General features: G+C 43.9%; 1 protein-coding gene across 8 annotated transcripts in view; it reads left to right on the top strand.

Moving 5' to 3' along the window:
- Positions 1 to 24,029, top strand: part of PACSIN3 (protein kinase C and casein kinase substrate in neurons 3) — a 170,627-nt gene that overhangs the window by 105,365 nt on the left and 41,233 nt on the right. For all 8 annotated transcript variants that reach the window (XM_073604350.1, XM_073604348.1, XM_073604349.1 and 5 more), the window contains 2 exons: positions 9,995 to 10,088; positions 23,451 to 23,607. In XM_073604350.1, the coding sequence (XP_073460451.1) occupies positions 10,044 to 10,088; positions 23,451 to 23,607 (202 nt within the window). In that variant the 5' untranslated portion in view covers positions 9,995 to 10,043. The remainder of the gene's footprint in view (positions 1 to 9,994; positions 10,089 to 23,450; positions 23,608 to 24,029) is intronic.

Here is a 24,029-nt window from a genome sequence, read left to right as displayed (position 1 = left end):
TCAGTGGAAACGAGGCATAAGTGAGCCACTCGGGCTTCTATGAAGTGTAGTCCTGTGCCTTCTGCTGTGAGTGCTGGCGGGGAAGGAGTTGCCCATGCTCCAGACAATGACAGATAAGAGCAGAAGATCCCGGGAGCTGCAAATCGGAACAAGACCTGCTGTGTGTAGACAAGTGGCAGTCTCGGCCTGGACCTCCGCCAGGCCACGCTCCAACGCGTTTCACTCCACCCACTGGCACTTACTGGAGTCGCCTGTTGGAGTTGGCCCGCTCCATCCCCATGCATAAGCTTCAGTGGGCTGAGTGAAACATGTTGGGGGCGTGGCCTGGCAGGGGGGTCCAGGCGGAGACTGCCACTTTTCTACACACAGCAGGTCTTGTTCTGATGTGCTGCTCCCGGGATCTTCTGCTCTTCGACTTCTGCAATAAACCAAGTTAGTTTTATCCTCAATAAAATCTTGAAGGATAGATATACTCTAGCAAGGAAAAAAAAATGTGGGGAGTATCTCTCACTGCACTTATAGCAAGAAGCGGATCAGAAACAGTCCACTATTTTCTAGCAGCTCCACACAAAAAAAGCATAACTTGCTTCTATTAAGAAGGGTGACTCAGAGGGTTGGATGTGTCATTGCCATCATCCCTTTGAAGACTGGAAACAAATGTAAACCTCAATGTGGGATTTTTAAGGCAATGTAGTAGACAAAAGATTATATTAAAATAAAAGATAATTTATTGATACACAAAAATTATATAACATACAAAAAACATTTTTCATGATCATGCGATTAAAAAAAACATCAAATGGCATCAAATAACCAGGGAGTCAAGGCTCCTGCATCGTGATACATCCTGCTACAAGATACAAACACCGCCTGTGCTGATGCGATGGCGTCAAGTAGCGATATTCCAACGCGTTTCAACTTTATAACATCAAAAAGTCTTCCTCAGGGAAAGATTGCATCACGTTCTGAAGTTTCAAAAATAACAGTATTACTTACAGTATATATATATTGCATGTATTTCATTGATCGCTCGCATTTAACAACTTACATTCTTTGTGTAACTGCAGGAAAAATACATTCCCAGTGCTACAGGGTTTTTTTTCATCATTTGTTGCCCATACAGTCTAATATCCTCTACAGGACGGCATGGTATATTTTATAAGGAAACCAATGATAGGCAGCCAATAGAATTACTATGAAAAACAAGGCAGAGAGGATTTTTTAGAGTTTTTCAGAGATAAATATTCTCTGAAACTAAATAGTTAAATAGTAAGGCTTGGATAAATTACCTTCTGGTGATGTAGTTAGGTGTAAGTCATAGGAGAGTACACAGGCGTCTGTAGTGATGAGCCCAAGCTGTAGAGTACCTCTCGGTACAAAGCCGAGTAGGAAATGCTGCCATGAGCCGTGCCTGGCGTCCTAATAAAGGGATATGGGAGTGGCTAGGGGTTTTAAGCATTGCATCGCCATGGCAACGCTTAGCAAGTAATTGGTGCTGGTGATGGGGGCGCGGTTTCATGAGAGCGGCATCCCGCCCCTCACGTCGGAGAACGTCAGTATGTAAATGACAGCTTGGGCTCATCACTACAGACGCCTGTGTACTCTCCTATGACTTACACCTAACTACATCACCAGAAGGTAATTTATCCAAGCCTTACTATTTAACTATTTCGTTTCAGAGAATATTTATCTCTGGAAAAACTCTGATCTTTTTCACGATCACCATTCTAAAAAATCCTCTCTGCCTTGTTTTTCATAGTAATTCTATTGGCTGCCAATCATTGGTTTCCTTATAAAATATACCATGCCGTCCTGTAGAGGATATTAGACTGTATGGGCAACAAATGACGAAAAAAAAAAACCCCTGTAGCACTGGGAATGCATTTTTCCTGCAGTCACACAAAGAATGTAAGTTGTTCAATCCAAGCGATCAATGAAATGCATGCAATATATATATACTGTAAATAATACTGTTATTTTTGAAACTTCAGAACGTGATGCAATCTTTCCCTGAGGAAGACTTTTTTTGATGTTATAAAGTTGAAACGCGTTGGAATATCGCTACTTGACGCTATCGCATCATCATAGGCGGTGTTTGTATCTTGTAGCAGGATGTATCACGACGCGGGAGCCTTGACTCCCTGGTTATTTGATGCCATTTGACGTTTTTTTAATCGCATGATCATGAAATATGTTTTTTGTATGTTATATAATTTTTGTGTATCAATAAATTATCTTTTATTTTAATATAATCTTTTGTCTACTACATTGCCTTAAAAGTCCCACATTGAGGTGTACATTTGTTTCCTAACCTGCTTCTAGTGAGTGTTCTGTAGACAGCCTAAGAGACCAACATTAGCACGTATGCCTTGCAGATCTAAGGTCCTATGTTGGAATCCTAACCAGGACACTAGCAGCATAGGGTTTGTATATTCTCCCTGTGCCTGCGTGGGTTTCCCCAGGGTACTCAGGTTTCCTCCCACATACCAAAGACATGGAAGGTTTAATGGCTCCTGTCTAAATTGGCCCTAGTATGTCTATAAGGACCTTAGATTGTAAGCTCCTTGAGGGCAGGGGCTGATGTAAAGTGCTGTGTGAATTGCCGTTGGTATAAGAATAATAATTATAATTGTTCAAAAATACTGTCATTCCTTCAGCGTCTGATGGCATGCAGGGGCAGCTCCTTCACCACCCTGTATTCAGTGCAAGGAGGTCCTGTGCTTGGCTATGCTGTCTGACAGGGGTGCCTGAATCACAAGACTGCACAAAATGATACATTCTTGCATTTCAATCCGTATACCATTTGTAATTTGTATTTGTAGTTCAACTATGTTTACTGCTTGGATTTCAGCTTTAGACTTCATTAACATGATCCGAATGCAGGCCATTGCTTTCACTGGGCCTGTACACACAGGAATATCAGTAAACCAAGTTGAAGAAGAAAACTTGCGTTGCTGTTCAGTATTTTATATGTGAATATGCACGAGTGCGCATAAATCCCCCCCCCCCCCCCCCCAAGTAATTATTATTATATAATATTTAATATTCTGGGAGCAAAAACTTTTATGCGCGTATAAATATAAAACACGTGCTTTATATGGTCCATACTCCTGTTTGTGGAGCATTCATACATCCGTACCGTGTGCAAGAACTCTTAAGGTGACTGTCGCCATTTTTAAATTTCAGAATCTAGGGCATATCTGCAGAAAAACGGTTAGTACTTGTACCTCCCACCGCCTGCGTTGCCAATCTCCATGGTCTTCAGGAGCTGCGCTGGTTAAAACATATGGAAAACTTCTGGATGTGCCGTATGCCTGGTCCAATTTTTTTAGCCAGCATAGTATGTGAAGACATTGGAGGGGTAAATTTTAGGCCTCCTTTTTTTTTTCTGATACTAAAAGTGTCACTAAACCCACATCATAAAAAACTCAAACGGTGTATTTTATGCTGTTCATACTCACACAGTCATTATGAGATTCGTTTTCTGTATTCTGCAAAAAACCTGGTTGATCTTGCTGTTCTCCATCTCCCCCTTCTGTTCATATCCCCAATTCAGTTGAGGATTTTACAGAGCAGTGTCGGCAGCTCTGCACATACTCAGTTTCCTGTGAGTTTCTATGCTGAGCATTTCCTTCCCATCACATCTGAGTAACCCATGTGACTATAGAGTCACACATGTGGGCATATACACAATGGTAAATGACAGCCGAGTCCCTCACTCCTTCTCAATGCCCACTAACCAGCTAAACACAGTGGAGGTAGGATATTACATCTTGATTGATGGAGTCTTCACCTCCCTGTTATTCTAAGACAGTCTGGAGGGGTGTGGCACAGCCTTTGACTGACAGAAATCCGCCCACCATTGTCAAAAATAATAAATATTTGATCTCAAATATATATTTGTATGATGATGATTTTTTGTTTTTTAATCCAACAAACTTTTATTGGAAAATAAAAGCCTGCGCTCCTGGCCTCTCCTGCCTTTTGAGTACCCCCCAGCAAGTGGTTTGCTGGGTGAGGGTACTCGTGCGAACTCGCTCCCGAGCCCGCTAGCTGTGTTCATACAGACAGCAGGGTTTTGCTGCTGTCGTGCACAGCGTGAAAACTCTTATGACACGAGATCTCAAACTTGGGGATATCACCACTGGTGCAATGGGTTACACTCATCCTCCAATTGTTTAAATAAAAAAAAAACAAAAAAAACCCTAACTAAACAGCAAACTAAGTAACATGAGAGAGACCAGTGTTAGCATAGAAGGTGCAGCCTTCAAAAAGGTCCGTTCCTAAACAGAAGATGACAGTGCAGAATAATGATGTGCTGTCATCCATACCAACCTATGTTTAGAGATGACCTAGTAATAGATTAACTCTTTTGGTCATGATAAGTTATTGTACTTTGCCTTGTTAAATTTAAATATTAAAGTAATATTAAAGGCTCAAATTAAAAATAAATAAAAATACAGCATACATGTCATACTTACTTGCTCTGTGTAATGGTTTTGCACAGAGCAGCCCCGATCCTTCTCTTCTTGTGTCTCTCGCTGGCACCTCTGGTCCCTCCCCCCTTCAGTGCCCCCGTGGCAAGCTGCTTGCTATGGGGCACTGGTACTTGCTCGCTTCCGATCCAGCTCTGTGTGTCTCAGCCCTGCCCCCCACTCTTTTGACTGGCTGCAATTAACAGCAGTGGGAGCCAATGGCTCCTGTTGCTGTCTCAGCCAATAAGAGAGAGACCTGCGAGAGCCGAGTATCCCTTGCACAGCACTGAACTGAGGGGGGGCTCAGGTGAGTATTATAGGGGGGCTGTGGGGGGGAGCAACACACAGAATGTTTTTTACCTTCATGCATAAAATGCATGAAGGTAAAAAAAAACTACAGCCTTTACAACCACTTCAATGTAATCTTTGCTTTTTTAACAATAGTACATGGGTTTTAAAGATTGGCTTCGGGTTTGCAAGCTTCTTAGAATACTGAGTATTCCAATGGCTAGGTTTCTTTGCAAGACTGCAGTTCCTTCCAACTGCGTCACCCCGAAACCAAATGATGGCGTTCCCCTGCTCTGATTGATTTTCCATAATGTAGAGTGAACGAATAATTTCACCTCTCAGAACGCTGACACAGTCAATGGCCATGTAAGGTAAAGAGATGCAAACTATTTTAAGGAAATATCAGAATTGAAGTCTCCACCATATAGGAAGCTGAGCAGTGATCTGATCCGTCATCTCTCTCCGGAAAGTGAACTATTTATTTTTGAACATTGATAGTTGATCCATTGGCACCAGGAATGATCAAACTGATTGTGTTAGTATGAATCGGGTGAATCTCATCTCACATTGCATACCTCTGAAATATTAAAGGGTAACTACTCATATAAGACATTTTTTGAGTACTATAGCTTAGCCAGGTTAGTTGGGGTGGGCCTAGGTAACTAGCTGATGTAGTCCTTGGCATCCTGAGCCCTTGATAACCTTGTAGCTCTCATCTCTTTACCCGTCTGCAACTATTTAAAAAACCTAGGCTATTGGTAGGTGGGATCTGGGATGTGCTAAGGCTTCATGTACACACAGCCTACTTTGACCATCGGCCGCGGGAAGACGCAAAATGCGGCTTGCTTTTTTACGGCGGCTGGCGTTCAAAACGTTCCTATCCAGTACATTGACACATGGGCTTTTATAGAGTTGAGTTTAAGAGCTTTGGACAAAAAAAAAAACGCCAAAAGCCCCTAAACTCAAGGAACTGTAGTGTGCATAAATCCAAACACTTGGTCAGAAATGTCCAGCAGTTCAGACCCCACCTCTCCAGCCTTCCAACTGCATCTTATGCCGCATACACAGGAGTGGACTTCTCGTCGGACTGAACTCCGAAGGACTTTTCGACGGAGTTTAGGCGAAACGGACTTGCCTACACACGATCACACCAAAGTCTGATCCTTTCGAACGTGATGACGTACGACCAGACTAGAAAAGGATGTTCAATAGCCAGTAGCCAATAGCTTGCCCTTGCGTTGTTTTTGGTCCGTCGGACTACCATACAGGCATGTTTTAGCCATAGAGTTGGAGCACAAAGCTGAGCATGTAGACAAGCTGACTGTTGGCATTGGCCAGCTCTGTGGAAATTTCAAGAACTGTAACGCCCCAAGGGTGTTTTCACTAACTTCCTGTCTCTGTGATGCCTGTACAAAAGTTGAATGGTGGGGTTGTCAGTGGGATGAAACAGCACAAATGGCAAAAGAAACCTTGTCAGAAGTTCTAACCCTTTTATGCTAGGGAAACTTTTTTACTTTTTGTTTCTTTCCCAAATGGAAAGATTTTCTATCGCTTCCTGTTCTGATGGGCATTGAGGGAAATGCTTCCTACAGTAGGGACACTAAAAACCCAATAGAGGCTCTAACCCTTCACTGCTCTATCCTAAATTAAGAGTTTGGGGTGGTAAATATATCCACCTAGTACCTACATTTTTAAGAGGCAGCGTCTATTCAAACCATGGTTTCTCAAGCAAGGTTCCATGGGAACCTATGGTTCCTCCAGAAATTGCTAGGGGTTCCTTGAGCAATGAGCAAGTTTTGTCTCTCAGATAAATTCCCATTGACACCACTGAGCCTTTTGGTTTTTTTTAGCTATCTGTAAGGGGGTAATTTTTCCCAATAGTCCAAGTGTAGGGAGCATTCTTCCCGCTGACCATCACACTAATGTACCATGAGTTTGATACAGTAGCTTTTAGTGGGGGTTCCCTGAGACCTCAAAGCTATTTCAAAGGTTCCTCAATGTTGAGAGGCTGATTAAAACCATATAATGTCAACCCATTACACAATCAACCTAGGCAGCCATTCCCAACCGGGGTTCTGTGAAACACTAAAGTTCCTCCAGAGTTGCCTAGGGATTCCTTGACCCCTTATCAGATTTGGAAAACAATTGAGCAAGTGGCATTAAACCAGTGATCTTTTAAAGTGTCTGAAAGAGAGACATTACCACCTCTACAGTAAGGGGGCATTCTTCCCACTGACCACCAGTATAAGAAGCATTGTTCCTGCTGATCCCTTAATTAGTTTTAGCAGGGGGTTCACCTGAGATCTAAATATTCTTTCAAGGGTTCCTCAGAGGTAAACAGATTGAGAATGGCTGGTTGAGGGTGTACAATATTTATTCTTTTATTATGACCTTTGTACCAGTTCCCTCAAGGTGTAGCCTTGCCTCTTCGTATCTCCTGTAGACTGCCGGACTCCTTTATAGGGAGTGGGGGGTAACGGAGGGGTCTGTGTCATAGCTGGCAGCAGGTGCTGATATTTTAGGCCTGCGTTCAATGTTTATTTTGGGAGTGAGAACAGTTTCCGTTCTTGGATTGTCTGAGCTTTTAATAACAAGTGTTGGGAAGGGGGCTGCTGAATCCTCTTATTAGTGACACTGAGTACAGTCATTCTTTGGTCTGACACATGTCTCTGGGGGTTCTGTACATGCCTGCCCAGCGGGGGGTGCCATCAAATAGATCCCCCTCATTACACGTAAATCAGACCATGACTCTAGATTATATGGCCAGGCCTGACTAATCTGATAACCAATGTGCAGTACCGTTGGCTGCCCAGTGTCATTTCCTGTCATGCGTTTGTTCAAAGTAGAAGCTTATTCAAACTTTTTTTTTTTTTTTTTTTTTTAGTATGGATAGAGTGGAGAAGAATTAGAACCCCTGATGGATTTTATTTGATGCCTCTGCCTATGTTTTAAAGCAGAACTCCAGCCTTAAATTAGTTGGAAACATCAGACTTGAAATATGAACAAAGCATATCCCTCTATAGTGTGTATATGTCTCAATTTAAAGCACAATGGGGCCGATTTACTAAAACTGGAGAGTGCGAAATCTGGTGCAGCTGTGCCTGGTAGCCAATCTGCTTCTAACCTCAGCCTTTTGAGTTAAAGTGATTGTAAAGGCACAAGGTTTTTTAACTTCATGCATTATATGCATCAAGGTAAAAAAAAAAAACCTGTGTGCAGCAGCCATCCCCAGCCCCCCTAATACTTATCTGAGCCCCCTCTTGATCCAATGTCCACAAGAGCCTTCTCTCTCCAGAGACTTGCACTACTGATTGGCTTTTGACAAGCAGCGGGAGCCATTGACTCCCGCTGCTGTCAGTCATAGCCAGCGAGCCAATTGGGAGACAGAGTGGGCGGGGCTGAATCGCGGCTTCATGTGTGAATGGACACACAGAGCTGCAGGTCAGGAGCGCATCTGCTTGGGTGCCCACACAGCAAGCTGCTTGCTGTGGGGGCACCTGGCAGGAGGGAGGGGCCAAGAGCATCGGTGTGGGACCCTAAAAGAGGAGGATCCGTGTTGGTCTGTGCAAAATCATTGCACAGAGCAGGCAAGTATGACATGTTTGTTTTTGACAACCTGGAAGCTGATTGGTTTCTGTGCAGAGCTGCACCAGATTTTGCACTCTCCCGTTTTACTAAATCAGCCCCTAAGCCCTGGTTCACATTGGTGGGGCAATGGCATTTGCGGCGCCGCACCGATTTAAAAAAGTAGTTTCTGTACTACTTTTTGCGATTTCGGGGTGCGATTTCCATTGACATCTGTGCAGAAATCGCAGCCAAAATCGGGACTGACATGCGGGAGTGAAATTAATTCCCGCAGCTCAGTGTGAACCTGGGCTAAGTGTAATTTTCTGTCTGCTGCTTCGTTCCTTCATCAGCACTTCTGACAATTTTTTCCTGACACCAGGAGCAAATTGGTGACACCGGAGGGATCTCCAGCTGGTTGACAGCCTCAACTCTGTTCCTGTGAGCTGTGTGAAGGAGGGGGGGTGTCCCTTTGCTCCATTCAGCTCAGAGCTCTTCTCCCTAATGTAACTTTAGCTCTCCGCCCCCTGCTTTTCAGAGCTGAGATGCTGTGTAAATTCTCCACTTAGAATGTATGTAGGGACAGACTGCTGTAGATAATCGGGTACAGCTTATGTAGGATTGGTTTCATCTTTGTGTATCACCTGAGGATAGACCCTTCACTGGGTATATAGAAGGGTTTACAACCACTTTAAATGGCAAAATAAAAATGAATAGCCTTTTGAAAAATACCACCAGCTTTTCTGCAATTCTTACATATAGTTACATAGTAGGTGAGGTTGAAAAAAGACACAAATCCATCAAGTCCAACAGCCTTTCATAAACCATGTTATCCTAGAGCAAGAGTCTCCAAACTACGGCCTTCCAGTTGTTCAGGAACTACAATTCCCATCATGCCTAGTCATTACTGTGAATGTCAGAGTTTTACAATGCCTCATGGGTCCTGTAGTTCTACAACAGCTGGAGGGCCGTAGTTTGGGGATCCCTGCCCTAGAGGAACTCTTAAAATAATGATCAGGTCTTAAGAAACCCCTGCTAGATTTAAACAGAAGAATGCCCTCTTACAGTGGTGGTAAAAATGCCATCCTTACAGACAGCTAAAAAGGTCACTGGCATCATGTTGGCAGCTTTGCCAAGTGACATTGCAACTGGGATTATGCAAACACTATCAAACAGGAGGGCAATCAGCTCCGCTCAAGGAAGCTCTTGAACCTTCGGGAGGAACCCGGGCTGATATTTGCCAATCTAGAGATTCCTGCTGCCTTGTGTCCTCAGTCCGATGGCCTGCATCATTCAATGATTGACAGGTTCACCTAAACCCATTGACCCCCAGACCCACGACACCCAGCACCCCCCGCTATTCGAAACGGTTATGCTTCTGCAGTTGCAGATTGGGGAATGTATACCTGTTTGGGGATTGGAGATCCTCTGTAATGTGTCATTCCTACTGATTTGGTTGTAGAGAATGTGCTGATGTGGCTTCTTCATACTCAGGAATTCTATTATTCTCCTTAGGCGATATTTTATATAGACATTATTGAGATGGTTGCTGCTCATGTCACATAGACCTTTTTTTAAAGTATGTAGGTCATTTTGATGAAAAAAAAAACTCTTGGGTGACGTAACAAACCTTTTCACCAGTCTCTCTCTCTCTCGCTCTCTTACAGTGCCAGACAATAATCTGCAAAAATTCTGTGCTGCAAGAAATCCGCGGTAATGACAGACGAGGGAGGGGGGCCTGCCAGCGGCAGCTTCTGGGAGGTGAGTGCTGCAGACTCTTATTTCTTCTCTTGCGTCGGTGAAGGAACAGCGCTTTATGCAAGCAGACACTGGTTACACAATCCATAGGCAGCTGAACATTCTGGATAAGCTGAGCCAGAGGGCAGATGGACTTAGCCGAGTCAATAATACCTGTACAATGTGCATAGTAAAAGCCTTGGGTTTGGCTAGATGTATCAGATTTTGTTTTTCCTGATGGTGTTCTTGCACTATTCGGTCATAATCACTGTGGTACTGGATCCTGAAGGGCGCTATATGTTTTCAGATCACAGTATTGAGGCTCGTTAGGTGAATAGGATTGCATGTGATGTTTGGGTCGGAGCAACGCAATAGCTAAAAAAAGATAGGATGGCATACTGAGCAATGAGGTTCTGAACACCCCTTCATACTTGGCAGGTGGGGAGGCACTTGTTAAATGCCGAAAACACATGCTAATTGCCTTCTTGGAACCAGTTTACACCCTTGCATTGCATGTTACATGCGTTGCTGTATTGTCAGGGCTGTCTTTAAGGCAGGGCAAAAGGGGCAGCTGCCCTGGGCCCCGTCATTGTTGTGGGGCCCATAGCAGCTGCCTCATACTTGCCAACGATCCCAGTTTAAATTCCCTTGTTCCTTGAAGTTTTAGTCCTGTGCTGTGTCCTGATATCTCAGTGTGAAATGCTACTACTAATGCTGCCCAGCTCTGCCCTATTGTGTACAGATGACTCACCTGCAGACCCTGTGTTTACATGTAAATAACCGGCATTCATATGTAAATAGCAGTACCCGATATAGATATAGCAACATAGATATGTAAATAAAGGTGGCATTCATACCATGCCCCCTGCAGTGAGGAGATGATGTGCTGTAACCTCTAGCAACCAATCGGTGAGTAGTATTACTGTACAGTAATCTCTAGCAACCAATCAACAAGCAGAAGTCATGTGCTGTAACATCTAGCAACCAATCAGTGAGCCATAATGTGTGCTGTAACCTCTCAACCAGTCAGTAAGCGGTAATGATACACTGTAACCTCTGGCAACCAATCACAATTGCTGCCTGATCTGATTCAGTAAACTGATTTTAAGTCTAGCTGCTATTTATTGTATGTCTCAGAGCAGGTGGAGAGCGAAATTGTATGGGGGGGGGGCCCAAGAAAACGTTTGCGCAGGGTCCAATCAATATTAAAGACGGCTCTGTGTATTGTAGTGTCATTCATTGACAGCCAAGCACACTACAGTAATGCATTTGCGGTGTAGTACACTGCAGCTTATGGTATTGCATTGCCAGAAATGCTGCATATCGGATTTTTGGCACAGTAGAGTGCACCGGCAGCAATCTGATTTCAATGGCCTACTTTAAAGCAATTCCATGAAATAGACAAAGTTTACCCTTGCTGTAGGCCCCTTCAAGCTGTGGTTTCTAGATCTGGACTGCTCCTAGGTCAAGTGGCTGCGGTCAACCAATAGGAAGTATGTCCAGGCAAAGACATTGATTGGTTCATGGCTGCCACGTGGGCCCCCCACACCCACTTTGGCTGTTACTCTATCCTAGCAGCATGGTGGGATCAGAATAGTGGTAAAGGAGTATTTGTGAACTGTTGACAGCACAGAGCATGTGATTGGGGGGGGGGTGGCATGCAGTGGATCGTTTAGGTCCACTTTTGTGGCTTAGCATTTGTGTTTATGCAATCTGCAAAATAGTGGTGATCCAGGGGGATCTGTTCTGCATCTGTTACACCATATCTGTACATATTAAATCTCCTGATCTGATTGTAACTGGACAAATCGTACAAGGATTCTCTCATATCTGTTTTACCTTATTGGAAATATGTATAGTTTATTTATATGTAGTACATTTTTTTTCTAAGGCCCCTTTCACTGGGGTGGTGGGTGCGTCGACGGTAAAGCGGCGCTATTTTTAGCAGCGTTTTACCGTCAATTTTGCGGCGCTATTCGACCGCTAGCGGGGCGCTTTTACCGCCCCCGCTAGGGGCCAAGAAAGGGTTAAAACCACTGCAAAGCGCTGCTGCAGCAGTGCTATGCTGCCGGTATAACCGCGCTGCCCCATTGATTTCACACCGCTCGAAAGATGCTGCTAGCAGGACTTTTTTTAGCGTCCTGCCAGCGCACCGCTCCAGTGTGATAGTCCTCGGGGCTTTCACATTGGAGACACAGCAGCGGCTCTTTCAGGGCGCTTTGCAGGCACTATTTTTAGCACTGTAGCACCTGCAAAGCACCCCAGTGTGAAAGGGGTCTAAGGCACCTTAAGGAGATCGCACAACACGCTTGTTTATATAAGAGAAAAAAAGACATTCTAATTGACCATTTCCAGCCGAGTTTTGATAAAAAGATGATCTTTCTCCAGATTATTCTAAAGCTGTGCTGGGAAAGAGACCTGGTTAGCAGGGAGATCAGATTACACAGACTGTAGAGTTAGTAACCGAATAGGGGTACACTCCTGTATTAGAAGGGACAGGACACTTGGTTACGTCCAATGTCATAGTCAGTTATGCACAGGTTGCATTCAAGCTAGCAGAGATGACATTTAGAATTCTTTTTTTAAAAGCCCAGCATACTTAAAGTGGTTGTAAACCTCAGACATGAAATATGAACAAAGCATATTCCTCTATAGTGTGTACTTGTCTTCATACAGAGCGCTCAGTCCATTCACACTAGTGCGACTCCAAAGTCTTTTTTTCCCAGTGCGACTTTACACTCAATGGTTAAAGGCGCATCAAAAGTTGCACCAAAGTAGTGTAGCTATCGTTTCAAAAGCGATGCGACTTTTAAGTCACACCGATCTGAACGGGGGGCCAAGTGTCATTTCTATCTGCTGCTTTGTTCTTCTATCAGCATGAGTCACTTCTGACAAAGTTTTCCTGACACCAAGAGAACAATGGTGACAGGGGAGGGATCTGCAGCTGATTGACAGTCTCAGTTCGGTTGCCGTGTGAAGGGGTGTGGCCCCCTTCCCTCCAATCGGCTCCCACTGAGCTCTGTAGAGTGTAACTTCCGCTCTCCGCTCCTCGCCTTCTGAAGCTTCCTGCCTTCTCGAGCGCCTTCACACAAATGACAATGAGGACAAATACAGGCTTCCACAACCGCACACAGCCTGGGCCTTTGTATGCAGAGACCCACTCTGTCCTGTGTAAACCAGGGCTGTGCCCAGTATTGTGCTCACCCAGCAGCTGTCAAAACCTGCCAGAGGCAGGGAGAGCTTCAGTGGGTCACATCTACCAGCAGAGGTAGTGAGACAGTCAACAGTAAACGGCTTCAAACATGCTTGGGACAAACCTAGATCCATAGTCCAACAACGAGGTTAATGAAGGAAAAAAAAAATGGTCAGGCTCGATGGACGAAGTCTTTTTCTGACGTCACTTTTCTTTGTTTCTATCTTCAACATTTCTTTGTAGTAAGCAATTGCAGGCCCCAGAAATGTACTAAGCCAGCGTCCGCAGCATCAGAGTTCTTAAGGCAACCCATCATTAGCTGTGATCTCTACCTGTGCTGACAGTAATCATTTGCATTGTTGCCAGCTATGTATATGTACTACTAAACACCCCTCCCCCCCTTATGTTATGGAGGTAAGAATTGAGGGGAGCCCGTACTCCTAACACACTTCCTGTCCTATGGTGAAAAGTCTGCTCCTCCGTAGATACAACACAGGAGTGAGCGTTGTCACCCTAGGACAGGGACGTGTGTGCAGCTTGACCAAGCAAGAAGCTCAATATGTATATTTAGTGGAATTTTTTAATTTTTTTTTATTCAGTTGCTTTCTGGTTTCTTGCCTAGGCCAAAATGATGGCATACATCCCAGGAGTCTTCATGGGTATTTTTGTTTTTCTTTCATCTGGAGGAGGTGCTGTAAAGAAATTTCCCAGCTAAGGGCACCGCCCTGCCTGCATACCTGAGCTAAGGGCAAATGGATTCCAGGAAGTAAATGCTACATGAATCATCTGCCCTTACTCAAGGTGGCTGCAGCCAGAAATGCTTGTTTTTTTTTTTTTTGTTGTTTTTTTCTCCCAAAGTGCTGTCTCAACAAAATAAAGCATGGACACATGAATGGGTGGCTGCGTTTGCTTCGAATATTAAAAATAAATGAAATGGCGTTTCCAGTTTGTGGTGCTCAGAATTTTGGGCTTAAACTAAAACGCTCTGTATTTAAAGAGCACAGGGTATCCCTGAGTTTCAAAAAAGACGCCACTTGCTCCCATCTATAGCTGGCTATCGCAGTAAGAAGCATTGGAAGGCTAACAACAGGTACAAACAAGGCCAAGGATAAATCAAAGAGAAAAACCAAGCTTAACTTACCACCAGTCCGCAGACAACCAAAAAACCTGTTTAACCACTTGCTTACTGGGCACTTAAACCCCCCTCCTATCCAGACCAATTTTCAGCTTTCAGCGCTGACGCACTTTGAATGACAATTGCACGGTCATACAACACTGTACCCAAATGAAATTTTTATCATTTTTTCACCACAAATAGAGCTTTCTTTTGGTGGTATTTGATCACCTCTGCAGTTTTTACTTTTTGTAAAAAAAAATGTAAAAAACTGAATTTAAAAAAAAAAAAAAAAAAATTATTTTTTTATATTTTGTTATAAAAAATTTAAAACAGGTAATTTTTCTCCTTCATTGATGTACGCTGATGAGGCGGCAGTGATGGGCACTGATAGGCGGCAGTGATGGGCACTGATGAGTGGCAGTGATGGGCACTGATCAGTTACACTGATAGGCAGCACTGCTAGGTGGCACTGATTGGCACTACTTGTGGGCATTGATAGGTGGCACTTGTGGGCATTGATAGGTGGCACTTGTGGGCATTGATAGGTGGCACTTGTGGGCATTGATAGGTGGCACTTGTGGGCATTGATAGGTGGCACTTGTGGGCACTGTTAAGTGGCACTGTTAGGTGGCACTGATGAGGCAGATGTGCCTCTTCCACTTCGGGACCGATGTCCCTCACATCTGAGCCGGTGATCGGCTTTTTTTTCTACTCACGCTGTCAGCGTGAGTAGAAAAAAAAAAAAACGATTACCGATCTTTTGTTTACATCATGTGATCAGCTGTCATTAGCTGACAGCTGATCACATGGTAAGGGGCTGGGACCGGCTCCTTCCTTGGATCGGTGATCACCCGAGTCTCAGTGACTCGGTGATCACAGCGCGCTTGGCGCGCGCCCCTCAGCGCAGGTGCACAGGGGAGGCCTCCCAGGAATTCAGGTCCGCGCTATGGCCGTCATTCGGCCATAGTGCGGATGCCAAGTGGTTAACAGTATGCATTAAAAGCAGAGGTTTAGTCTGCACACATTTGCAAATGCATGAGTAAGCCACAGAGCCTCGTCAAGGCACCCTGGTATCTGTGGTACCTAACACTAATTTATAAGTATCCCTGATTTTCTAACAGGGGCAGACACAGGAGTATAGGGGATTTTTAGGCTCCATGCACACTGGAGCTCATAAACGGCCGTTTTTTGGAGTTTGGGCATTTTTTTTTAACTGCCCATAAACACCACTCTGTTATCCTATGTGTCCATGCACCAATGGACGTTTTTTAGCTTTTATCAGCAGTGGAGTTTATGGGCTGTTCTCTGAACGCCATAAAATCGCGTTCAAAGTGCCGTTTTCCTGACCACAAAAAACGTTCTGAAACGCGCTTTAATTAGCGTTCGGTGTTCTATTTTTTTTCAATGTATTGTGGGAGTTTGGGAATGCATTGTGGTATTTTTGGAGTGTCCTCTGTGTATCTTTATTAAAAACGCCCATAAACACCAACTCTAAAAAAAAAAAAAACGCGCATAAACGCTAGTACAAAACGCTGTTAAAAGCGCGTTTTTCAACCAGCCTTTTCTGCCAGCAATCTGGTGTCCAGAAAAAGCTTTTTTGAGCTCCAGTGTGCATGGAGCCTAAAATGTGCCACAGCCAATAGTAAACAAGATAAACATTGGTTTAAAAACAAAATGTATTATTCCATAGAAAAAGTGTAAGACATTCTAAAAACGTGTACAGTGCTGCCAAATTTGCCAAACAATCAACAGAACCCAGGATGGTGGGATTTGATGTGTTTCGCCCCAATTGGGCTTCTTCAGGATCCACTTTAGGTTCACATAATTATGTATTGTTTACTTACCAGTTAATATATTATTGCACAGTATACCTACAGTATATTCATCACATAAAATAAACAACGATAAGGAGAACAAAAATAAAAATCCACGTCAGAAGATTAGCACCCACAATCAGGAATGGCAAAAAATTAAAAAAGGGGGGAGATGCATGAGTGACTCTGGGGGTGGCAGGAAGGATGGACAAACTGAGGGGACAAATACTAAAGCATAAGAGCACAAGAACTACCTGGAAACTCACCCCAGAAAACGCAGGGATACCCTATGCTCTTTTTTAATACTGATCTTTGGGGATTGTCACCCTTTTTTATTTGCACAAGATCCCCCACTTAACTTTTTTTTAAAAACTAAAATGCTGCTTTCCCACACCTAACGCCTATTCTGACAAAACTGTGTAAGAAATATCTGTGTACTTGCCTATTTTCATCCTGCTCTGGTCCAGTCATGTGATCCGACTACCCTCTGTCAGCCAGCGCCACCTGCAGGGGAGAGGAGGGAGGGCCAACAACTAATAGGTCATTAAAGCATATGGGTGACGTCACTGCTCCTAGGCATAACCAGCCGTTGTCAAGCGCTCTCTCCTCTCCCTGCAGCGCCGCTGGCACAAGGGACAGAGCGTGACCGGAGCAGGCTGCAAATAGGTAATAAGTATACAAAACTTTATTACACAGGTTAGTCAGAATAGGTACAAAAAACAGTCCCTTCCAGCGCTAATAGGTCTTCCAAGGTGTAGAGTAACAGATGTCAAATAAAATGGTGGTGTGAAAGGTATATAATGGTATCCAAAACTGGGTGGATGCTGCCTTCCTCAGATGGGGTAATCCAAAAGGAACTACAAGAAAAACAGAAATGGAAGGCGCGCACACCCCAGTGCATTACCAAAGATAATTTAATAATAAAAATGTTTTATTACTAACGCGTTTTGGGGGCGCACCCCCTTCCTCAGGGCTAGGCCAAGCTCTTAGGAAGGGGGTGCGCCCCACCAAAACGCGTTAGCTGTACCCCGTGTTCTTTGCATGTCCATGCATTGTTTTTATGGCCTTTTGTCAGTTGCATTTTGTGAGTACCCACTTTTATATAAAACATTTTTATTATAAAAAATGATCTTTGGCAATGCACTAGGTGTGCGCGCCTTCCATTTCTGTTTTTCTTGTAGTCAGAATAGGTGCTAGGAAGGTGAGGGAGCCTAGTTGGGCAAATCCTGTAATTCTACTTTAAGTTGCACTTTAATAGCTGCCTACCGTGAATATATATATATATATATATATATATATATATATATATATATATTTATTTATATTTTAAAACTATAAATACTTTTTATGATTTTATAAAGAAAACCTGTCATTAGAGAAATGTGTAGGCTGTCCTTGCTACGTTCTCCTTCTGAAAAAGCTAGCTGCCTGGCTGTTACACTGACCCTCTTGCATTAATATCGAACCTGAACAAGTATGCAGATGAGGACTTCTGACTTTTCTCAGATTTTTCTTATCTGTGTACTTGTTTCCAGTCCAGGAGTCGGGATGTATTGAAGCCAGGCAGCTATCAGGTGGTCCGTAATGGCAGCCCCCAAATTTCTTTCATGACCAATTTAGTTTACAATAAAGTGTATGTAAGCCCTTACTATGCCTCCTTTTTGTATCTTTTGTGCTGTTAAAGTTTTACTAAACCCACTACAGTAAAATCAGTCTGTATATGCAATAAAGCATGCTTGTTATACTCACTGTGGAACCTAAGGGGGTCCTGTCTTCTCTGATCCTCCCCTCTTTCCACTGTCATCCTAAAAATTTCCTGATAACTCCTAGTCTGTGGAGTCAGGCTGCACATGCTCAGTTTGGTGTGTATTGATAGAGAGATTTTTTTTTTTCTTGGGAGAGTACATGTGATCAGCACAGGGCCAATCAGCACTGCCCAGACAGAGGGTCTGGGGTCTTGCAGTCTTATAGGACAGTCAGAAAACTCCACCTTCAAGCTTTAACCAGTGCTGTAGTGAAGTCACAAGACTGCTAAATACTGCTGATGAGAAAAAGTATTTAGCCATTTATATTTACTAAAATAATTGCATTTCCATGTTCTGTGTACTGTGGGAGACCAGATTTAGTGAATGCAGGGTCCTGGGTTTCTCCCCCCCCCCCCCCCCCCCCCATACCTTATAAACGATCCAGCCCTATGCACAGGAGCCCTATGTCCCTCCTCAATAGCCATTGGCTCCCGCGCCTGTTAATCAAATCCTATGATGGAGCAGGGGACAGGGCCAAGCCCAGCTGCCTGTGTCAATAGATGCAGACAGGGCAGCTCAGGAGCGAGCCCGCACTAGTGCCCCCATAGAAAGTGGCACTCAGCATGGGAGGTACCTGGAGTGCAGGTCAGGGACCTGAGAATAGGAGGATTGGGGCTGCTCTGTGCAAAACCGTTGCACAGAGCAGGTAAGTATAACATGTAGGGTGCCACAGCTGCAGGAGAGGTGCATGGGCCACATAAAATGACGGGCCAGGTGTTTGACACACGATGAATACCATATGGCAGACCTTGCCTAAAAAAATCTCACAATATGGCTACCAAATTGCACAAAATATGGGCCTGTTGGTTCGCTTTTACCTACTGTACTACCTATGCGGTGGTTATGTCTCAAGCTGATTGATACGATTCCTGCCTTTTGCTAATTTCCTACTTTGGTAATACAGGAAATATCTGTTACAGTGAAATTCGGGTAACAAGACAAAGTTCTCCCCATCCTATTCCTTTTCCCTTTTTTTCTTTTATTCTCCTTCTCACCCCTCTTTCCCCTACTTGATTTCCTAATGTCGGTGTAGTGGGAATATCCACCTCCCCTGGCTGGATGCTTAAATGTGGTATTTGGCTTCTATGCAGTTTATTCTTAGACCTCTAATGCCCATCTGTTCTATGGGCGTATTGTTTTGTAACATTTCTTCTTAGTTTAATAAAAATGTATCAAACAAAAAAAAAATAAAAACTTGTGAGCTGATAAACTTCCTGTACTCTCAGCTTGTGCTGTACCATTAAATTGTTCACACCTATATACAGTGCATCCGGAAAGTATTCACAGCGCTTCCCTTTTTCCACATGTTCTAGCCTTATTCCAAAATGGATTAAATTTCATTATGTTCCTCAAAATTCGTAATGACAACGTGAAAGAAGTTTGTTTGAAATCTTTGCAATTTTTTTTTAAAATAAAAAATGAAAAGAATCCCCTGTACATACAGTGGCTTGCGAAAGTATTCGGCCCCCTTGAACTTTTCAACCTTTTGCCACATTTCAGGCTTCAAACATAAAGATATAAAATTTTAATTTTTTGTGAAGAATCACCAACAAGTGGGACACAATTGTGAAGTGGAACGAAATCTGTTGGATATTTTAAACTTTTTTAGCAATTAAAAAACTAAAAAGTGGTGCGTGCAAAATTATTCGGCCCCTTTACTTTCAGTGCAGCAAACTCACTCCAGAGGTTCAGCGAGGATCTCTGAATGATCCAATGTTGTCCTAAATGACTGATGGTGATAAATAGAATCCACCTGTGTGTAATCAAGTCTCTGTATAAATGCACCTGCTCTGTGATAGTCTCAGGGTTCTGTTGAAAGCGCAGAGAGCATCATGAAGACCAAGGAACACACCAGGCAGGTCCGTAATACTGTTGTGGAGAAGTTTAAAGCCGGATTTGGATACAAAAAGATTTCCCAAGCTTTAAACATCCCAAGGAGCACTGTGCAAGCGATCATTTTTGAAATGGAAGGAGTATCAGACCACTGCAAATCTACCAAGACCTGGCTGTCCCTCTAAACTTTCAGCTCAGACAAGGAGAAGACTGATCAGAGATGCAGCCAAGAGGCCCATGATCACTCTGGATGAACTGCAGAGAACTACAGCTGAGGTGGGAGAGTCTGTCCATAGGACAACAATCAGTCGTACACTGCACAAATCTGGCCTTTATGGAAGAGTGGCAAGAAGAAAGCCATTTTCTCAAAGATATCCATAAAAAGTCTCGTCTAAAGTTTGCCACAAGCCACCTGGGAGACACACCAAACATGTGGAAGAAGGTGCTCTGATCCAATGAAACCAAAATCGAACTTTTTGGCCACAATGCAAAATGATATGTTTGGCGTAAAAGCAACACAGCTCATCACACTCAACACACCATCCCCACCGTGAAACATGGTGGTGGAAGCATCATGGTTTGGGCCTGCTTTTCTTCAGCAGGGACAGGGAAGATGGTTAAAATTGAGGGGAAGATGGATGCAGCCAAATACAGGACCATTCTGGATGAAAACCTGTTGGAGTCTGCAAAAGACCTGAAACTGGGACGGAGATTTATCTTCCAACAAGACAATGATCCCAAACATACAGCAAAATCTACAAAGGAATGGTTCACAAATAAACGTATCCAGGTGTTAGAATGGCCAAGTCAAAGTCCAGACCTGAATCCAATCGAGAATCTGTGGAAAGAGCTGAAAACTGCTGTTCACAAACGCTCTCCATCCAACCTCACTGAGCTCGAGCTGTTTTGCAAGGAAGAATGGGCAAGAATTTCAGTCTCCCGATGTGAAAAACTGATAGAGACATACCCCAAGGGACTTGCAGCTGTAATCGCAGCAAAAGGTGGCTCTACAAAGTATTAACGCAAGGGGGCTGAATAATTTTGCACGCCCCACTTTTCATTTTTTTATTAGTTAAAAAAGTTTCAAAAATCCAAAAGATTTCGTTCCACTTCACAATTGTGTCCCACTTGTTGGTGATTCTTCACAAAAAATAAAGATTTTATATCTTTATGTTTAAAGCCTGAAATGTGGCAAAAGGTTGAAAAGTTCAAGGGGGCCGAATACTTTCGCAAGCCACTGTAAGTATTCACAGTCTTTGCCATGATGCTCAACATTGAGCTCAGGTGCATCCTGTTTCCACCGACCATCCTTGAGATGTTTCGACAACTTGATTGGAGTCCACCTGTGGTAAATTCAGTTGATTGGACATGATTTGGAAAGGCACACACCTGTCTATATAAGGTCCCACAGTTAGGAGTGCATATCAGAGAACAAACCAAGCCATGAAGTCCAAGGAATTGTCTGTAGACCTCCGAGACAGGATTGTATTGAGGCACAGATCTGAGGAAGGGTACAGCAGCATTGAAAGTCCCAATGAGCACAGTGGCTTCTATTATCCGTAAATGGTAGAAGTTTGGAACCACCAGGACTCTTCCTAGAGCGGAGCGTCCAGCCAAGTTGAACGATCGGGGGAGAAGGGCCTTAGTCAGGGAGGTGACTAAGAACCCGATGGTCACTCTGACAGAGCTCCAGCGTTTCTCTGTGGAGAGAGGAGAACCTTCCAGAAGAACAACCATCTCTGCAGAATTCCACCAATCAGGCCTGTATGGTAGAGTGGCCAGAGGGAAGCCACTTCTCAGTAAAAGGCACATGACAGCCCGCCTGGAGTTTTCCAAAAGGCACCTGAACATCTCTGGAGAAATCTGCAAATTGTTGTGTATCGGCACTCCCCATCTTACCTGATGGAGCTTGAGAGGTCCTGCAAAGAAGAATGGAAGAAACTGCCGAAAAATAGGTGTACCAAGCTTGTAGACTCTTACTCAAAAAGACTGGAGGCTGTAATTGGTGTCAAAGGTGCTTCAACAAAGTATTGAGCAAAGGCTGTGAATACTTATTATGTACATGGGATTTATTTATTTTTTAATACGTTTGCAAAGATTTCAAACAAACTTCTTTCATGTTGTCATTATGGGGTATTGTTTGTAGAATTTTGAGGAAAATAATGAATTTAATACATTTTGGAATAAGGCTGCAACATAATAAAATGTGGAAAAAGTGAAAGGCTGTAAATAGTTTCCTGATGCACTGTATGTGGTCTACAAAACACCTTCCCATGTGTTATGAAGACAAAGGGAGAGGAAGAGTCAGTAGTCCTAACAAACTTCCTATCCTAAGCTGACAGCGCTGCTCCTCCATAGATTTAAAGTGGTTCTAAAGGCTTTTTACCTTCATGCATCCCCCCCCGCCCCCTCTGCCCCCCATACTCACCTGAGCTCGATCCAGCGATGTGCACAAGAGCAGAAGCTCTACTGGGTCTCTGCCACCTCATTGGCTGAGACACAGCAGCGGGAGCCATTGGCTGGTGTCAATCAGCCAGTGAGGGGGGGAGTGGGGTCAGGGCCAACACACAGAGGTAGCTCAGGAGTGAGCATGCACAAGTGCCCCCAGAGCAAGCAGCTTGCTCTGGGGGCACTCGGTGGAGTGGAGGGGCTGGGACCACCGTCGGGGGACCCAAGAAGAGCAGGAACCAAAACCATTTCACAGACAAGTTAATTATGACACATTTTGTTTAAAAAAAAAAGAATAAAAAATGGTGCCTGAGAGTAGAAAATGAATGCAGCCATCACATTTAGGGACTTATATGCTGCAATATATAAAAATGTTTGTTTTTGATACACTTTAAGCTGGTCATGGTCAAATCATTGGATGCCCTTGCTTGATCCCCAAACCTTTTTGGTATGTATGTGAAATGTATACATTCATGTGTAAGAGCCCTTTCACACTGGGGTGCTTTGCAGGCGCTACAGCGCTAAAAATAGCGACTGCAAAGCGCCCTGAAAAAGCCGCTGCAGTCTCTCCAATGTGAAAGCCCCGAGGGCTTTCACCGCTCCTGCCCATTGAAATCAATGGGGCAACGCGGCTATACTGCCGCCATAGCACTGCTGCAGTGGCACTTTGCGGGCAGTTTTAACCCTTTTTCGGCTGCTAGCGGGGGTTAAAACCGCCCCGCTAGTGGGCGAATAGCGCCGCTAAAACTATGGTAAAGCAGCGCTAAATATAGCACCGCTTTAACGCCGACGCCCCCACCGCCCCAGTGCGAAAGGGGCCTAAGAAAACTCCTGCAAGCAGCATCTTTGGAGAGGTGAAGAAGCGGCGTATACACCGCTCCTGCCCATTGAAATCAATGGGGCAGCGTGGCTATACCGCCGGCAAAGCGCCACTGCAGTGTCGTTTTGTGGGCGGTTTTAACCTTTTTCCACCCGCTAGTGGGGGTTAAAACTGCCCTGCTAGCGGCCGAATAGCGCCGCTAAAACAACGGTAAATCGGCGCTAAAAATGGCACGTTTTACCGCCAGCGCCCACACCGCCCCAGTGTGTTAGTGTGTTGCTGTTAGAAATTGCTTGTAATTGCTGTACATGTTATAACCTGGATTAATCTTCTATGTCACCATCTCCCTTATCCAGGCTGGTAATTATCGCCGCACGGTAAAACGAATCGAAGATGGGAACAGACTATGTAACGACTTGGTCACCTGTTTCCGAGAGAGGGCCAAAATTGAAAAGGCCTATTCCCAGCAGCTGAGCGACTGGAGCCGCAAGTGGAAGACTAACCTGGAGAAGGGTAAGCGGCTATCTACGGCAGACAATCAAATACTTTTTTCTGTATTTTAATGATTAGAATTCATTTATTAGAAAAGTGACCCTAAATCTGTGACTTGCCTAAAAATCTAAAGTAGGTCAATGGTGGGGAAAAAAATAAATACGTATTACAATACTATTGTGAAAACCATGTGTCTTGATTGTTGATAGTTCCAAAGATATAATCATGGCCTAGCATGTATTTGTCAAGAAAGGTTAAAATTTGCATACAATTTCAACTTTTTACCGTGGTGGAATAAAACGAGGATCCAAAGCTACAATGCTGGGATTGATTCTAATTTCAGCTGCCTGGTATCTCTGGGTCTCTTGATCATTTTTACCATCGGTTGTCACCTTGTGATAAGTATATGGTAAAAGTAAGGAAAAGCTATTTAGATATAAAAA

The sequence above is a fragment of the Aquarana catesbeiana genome, linkage group LG11 (genome assembly GCF_042186555.1).
Source record: "Aquarana catesbeiana isolate 2022-GZ linkage group LG11, ASM4218655v1, whole genome shotgun sequence".
In the NCBI taxonomy this organism is placed as follows: domain Eukaryota; kingdom Metazoa; phylum Chordata; class Amphibia; order Anura; family Ranidae; genus Aquarana; species Aquarana catesbeiana.
The sequence above is the reverse complement of the archived record's forward strand: the minus strand, read 5'-3'. Positions and strand labels throughout refer to the sequence as shown.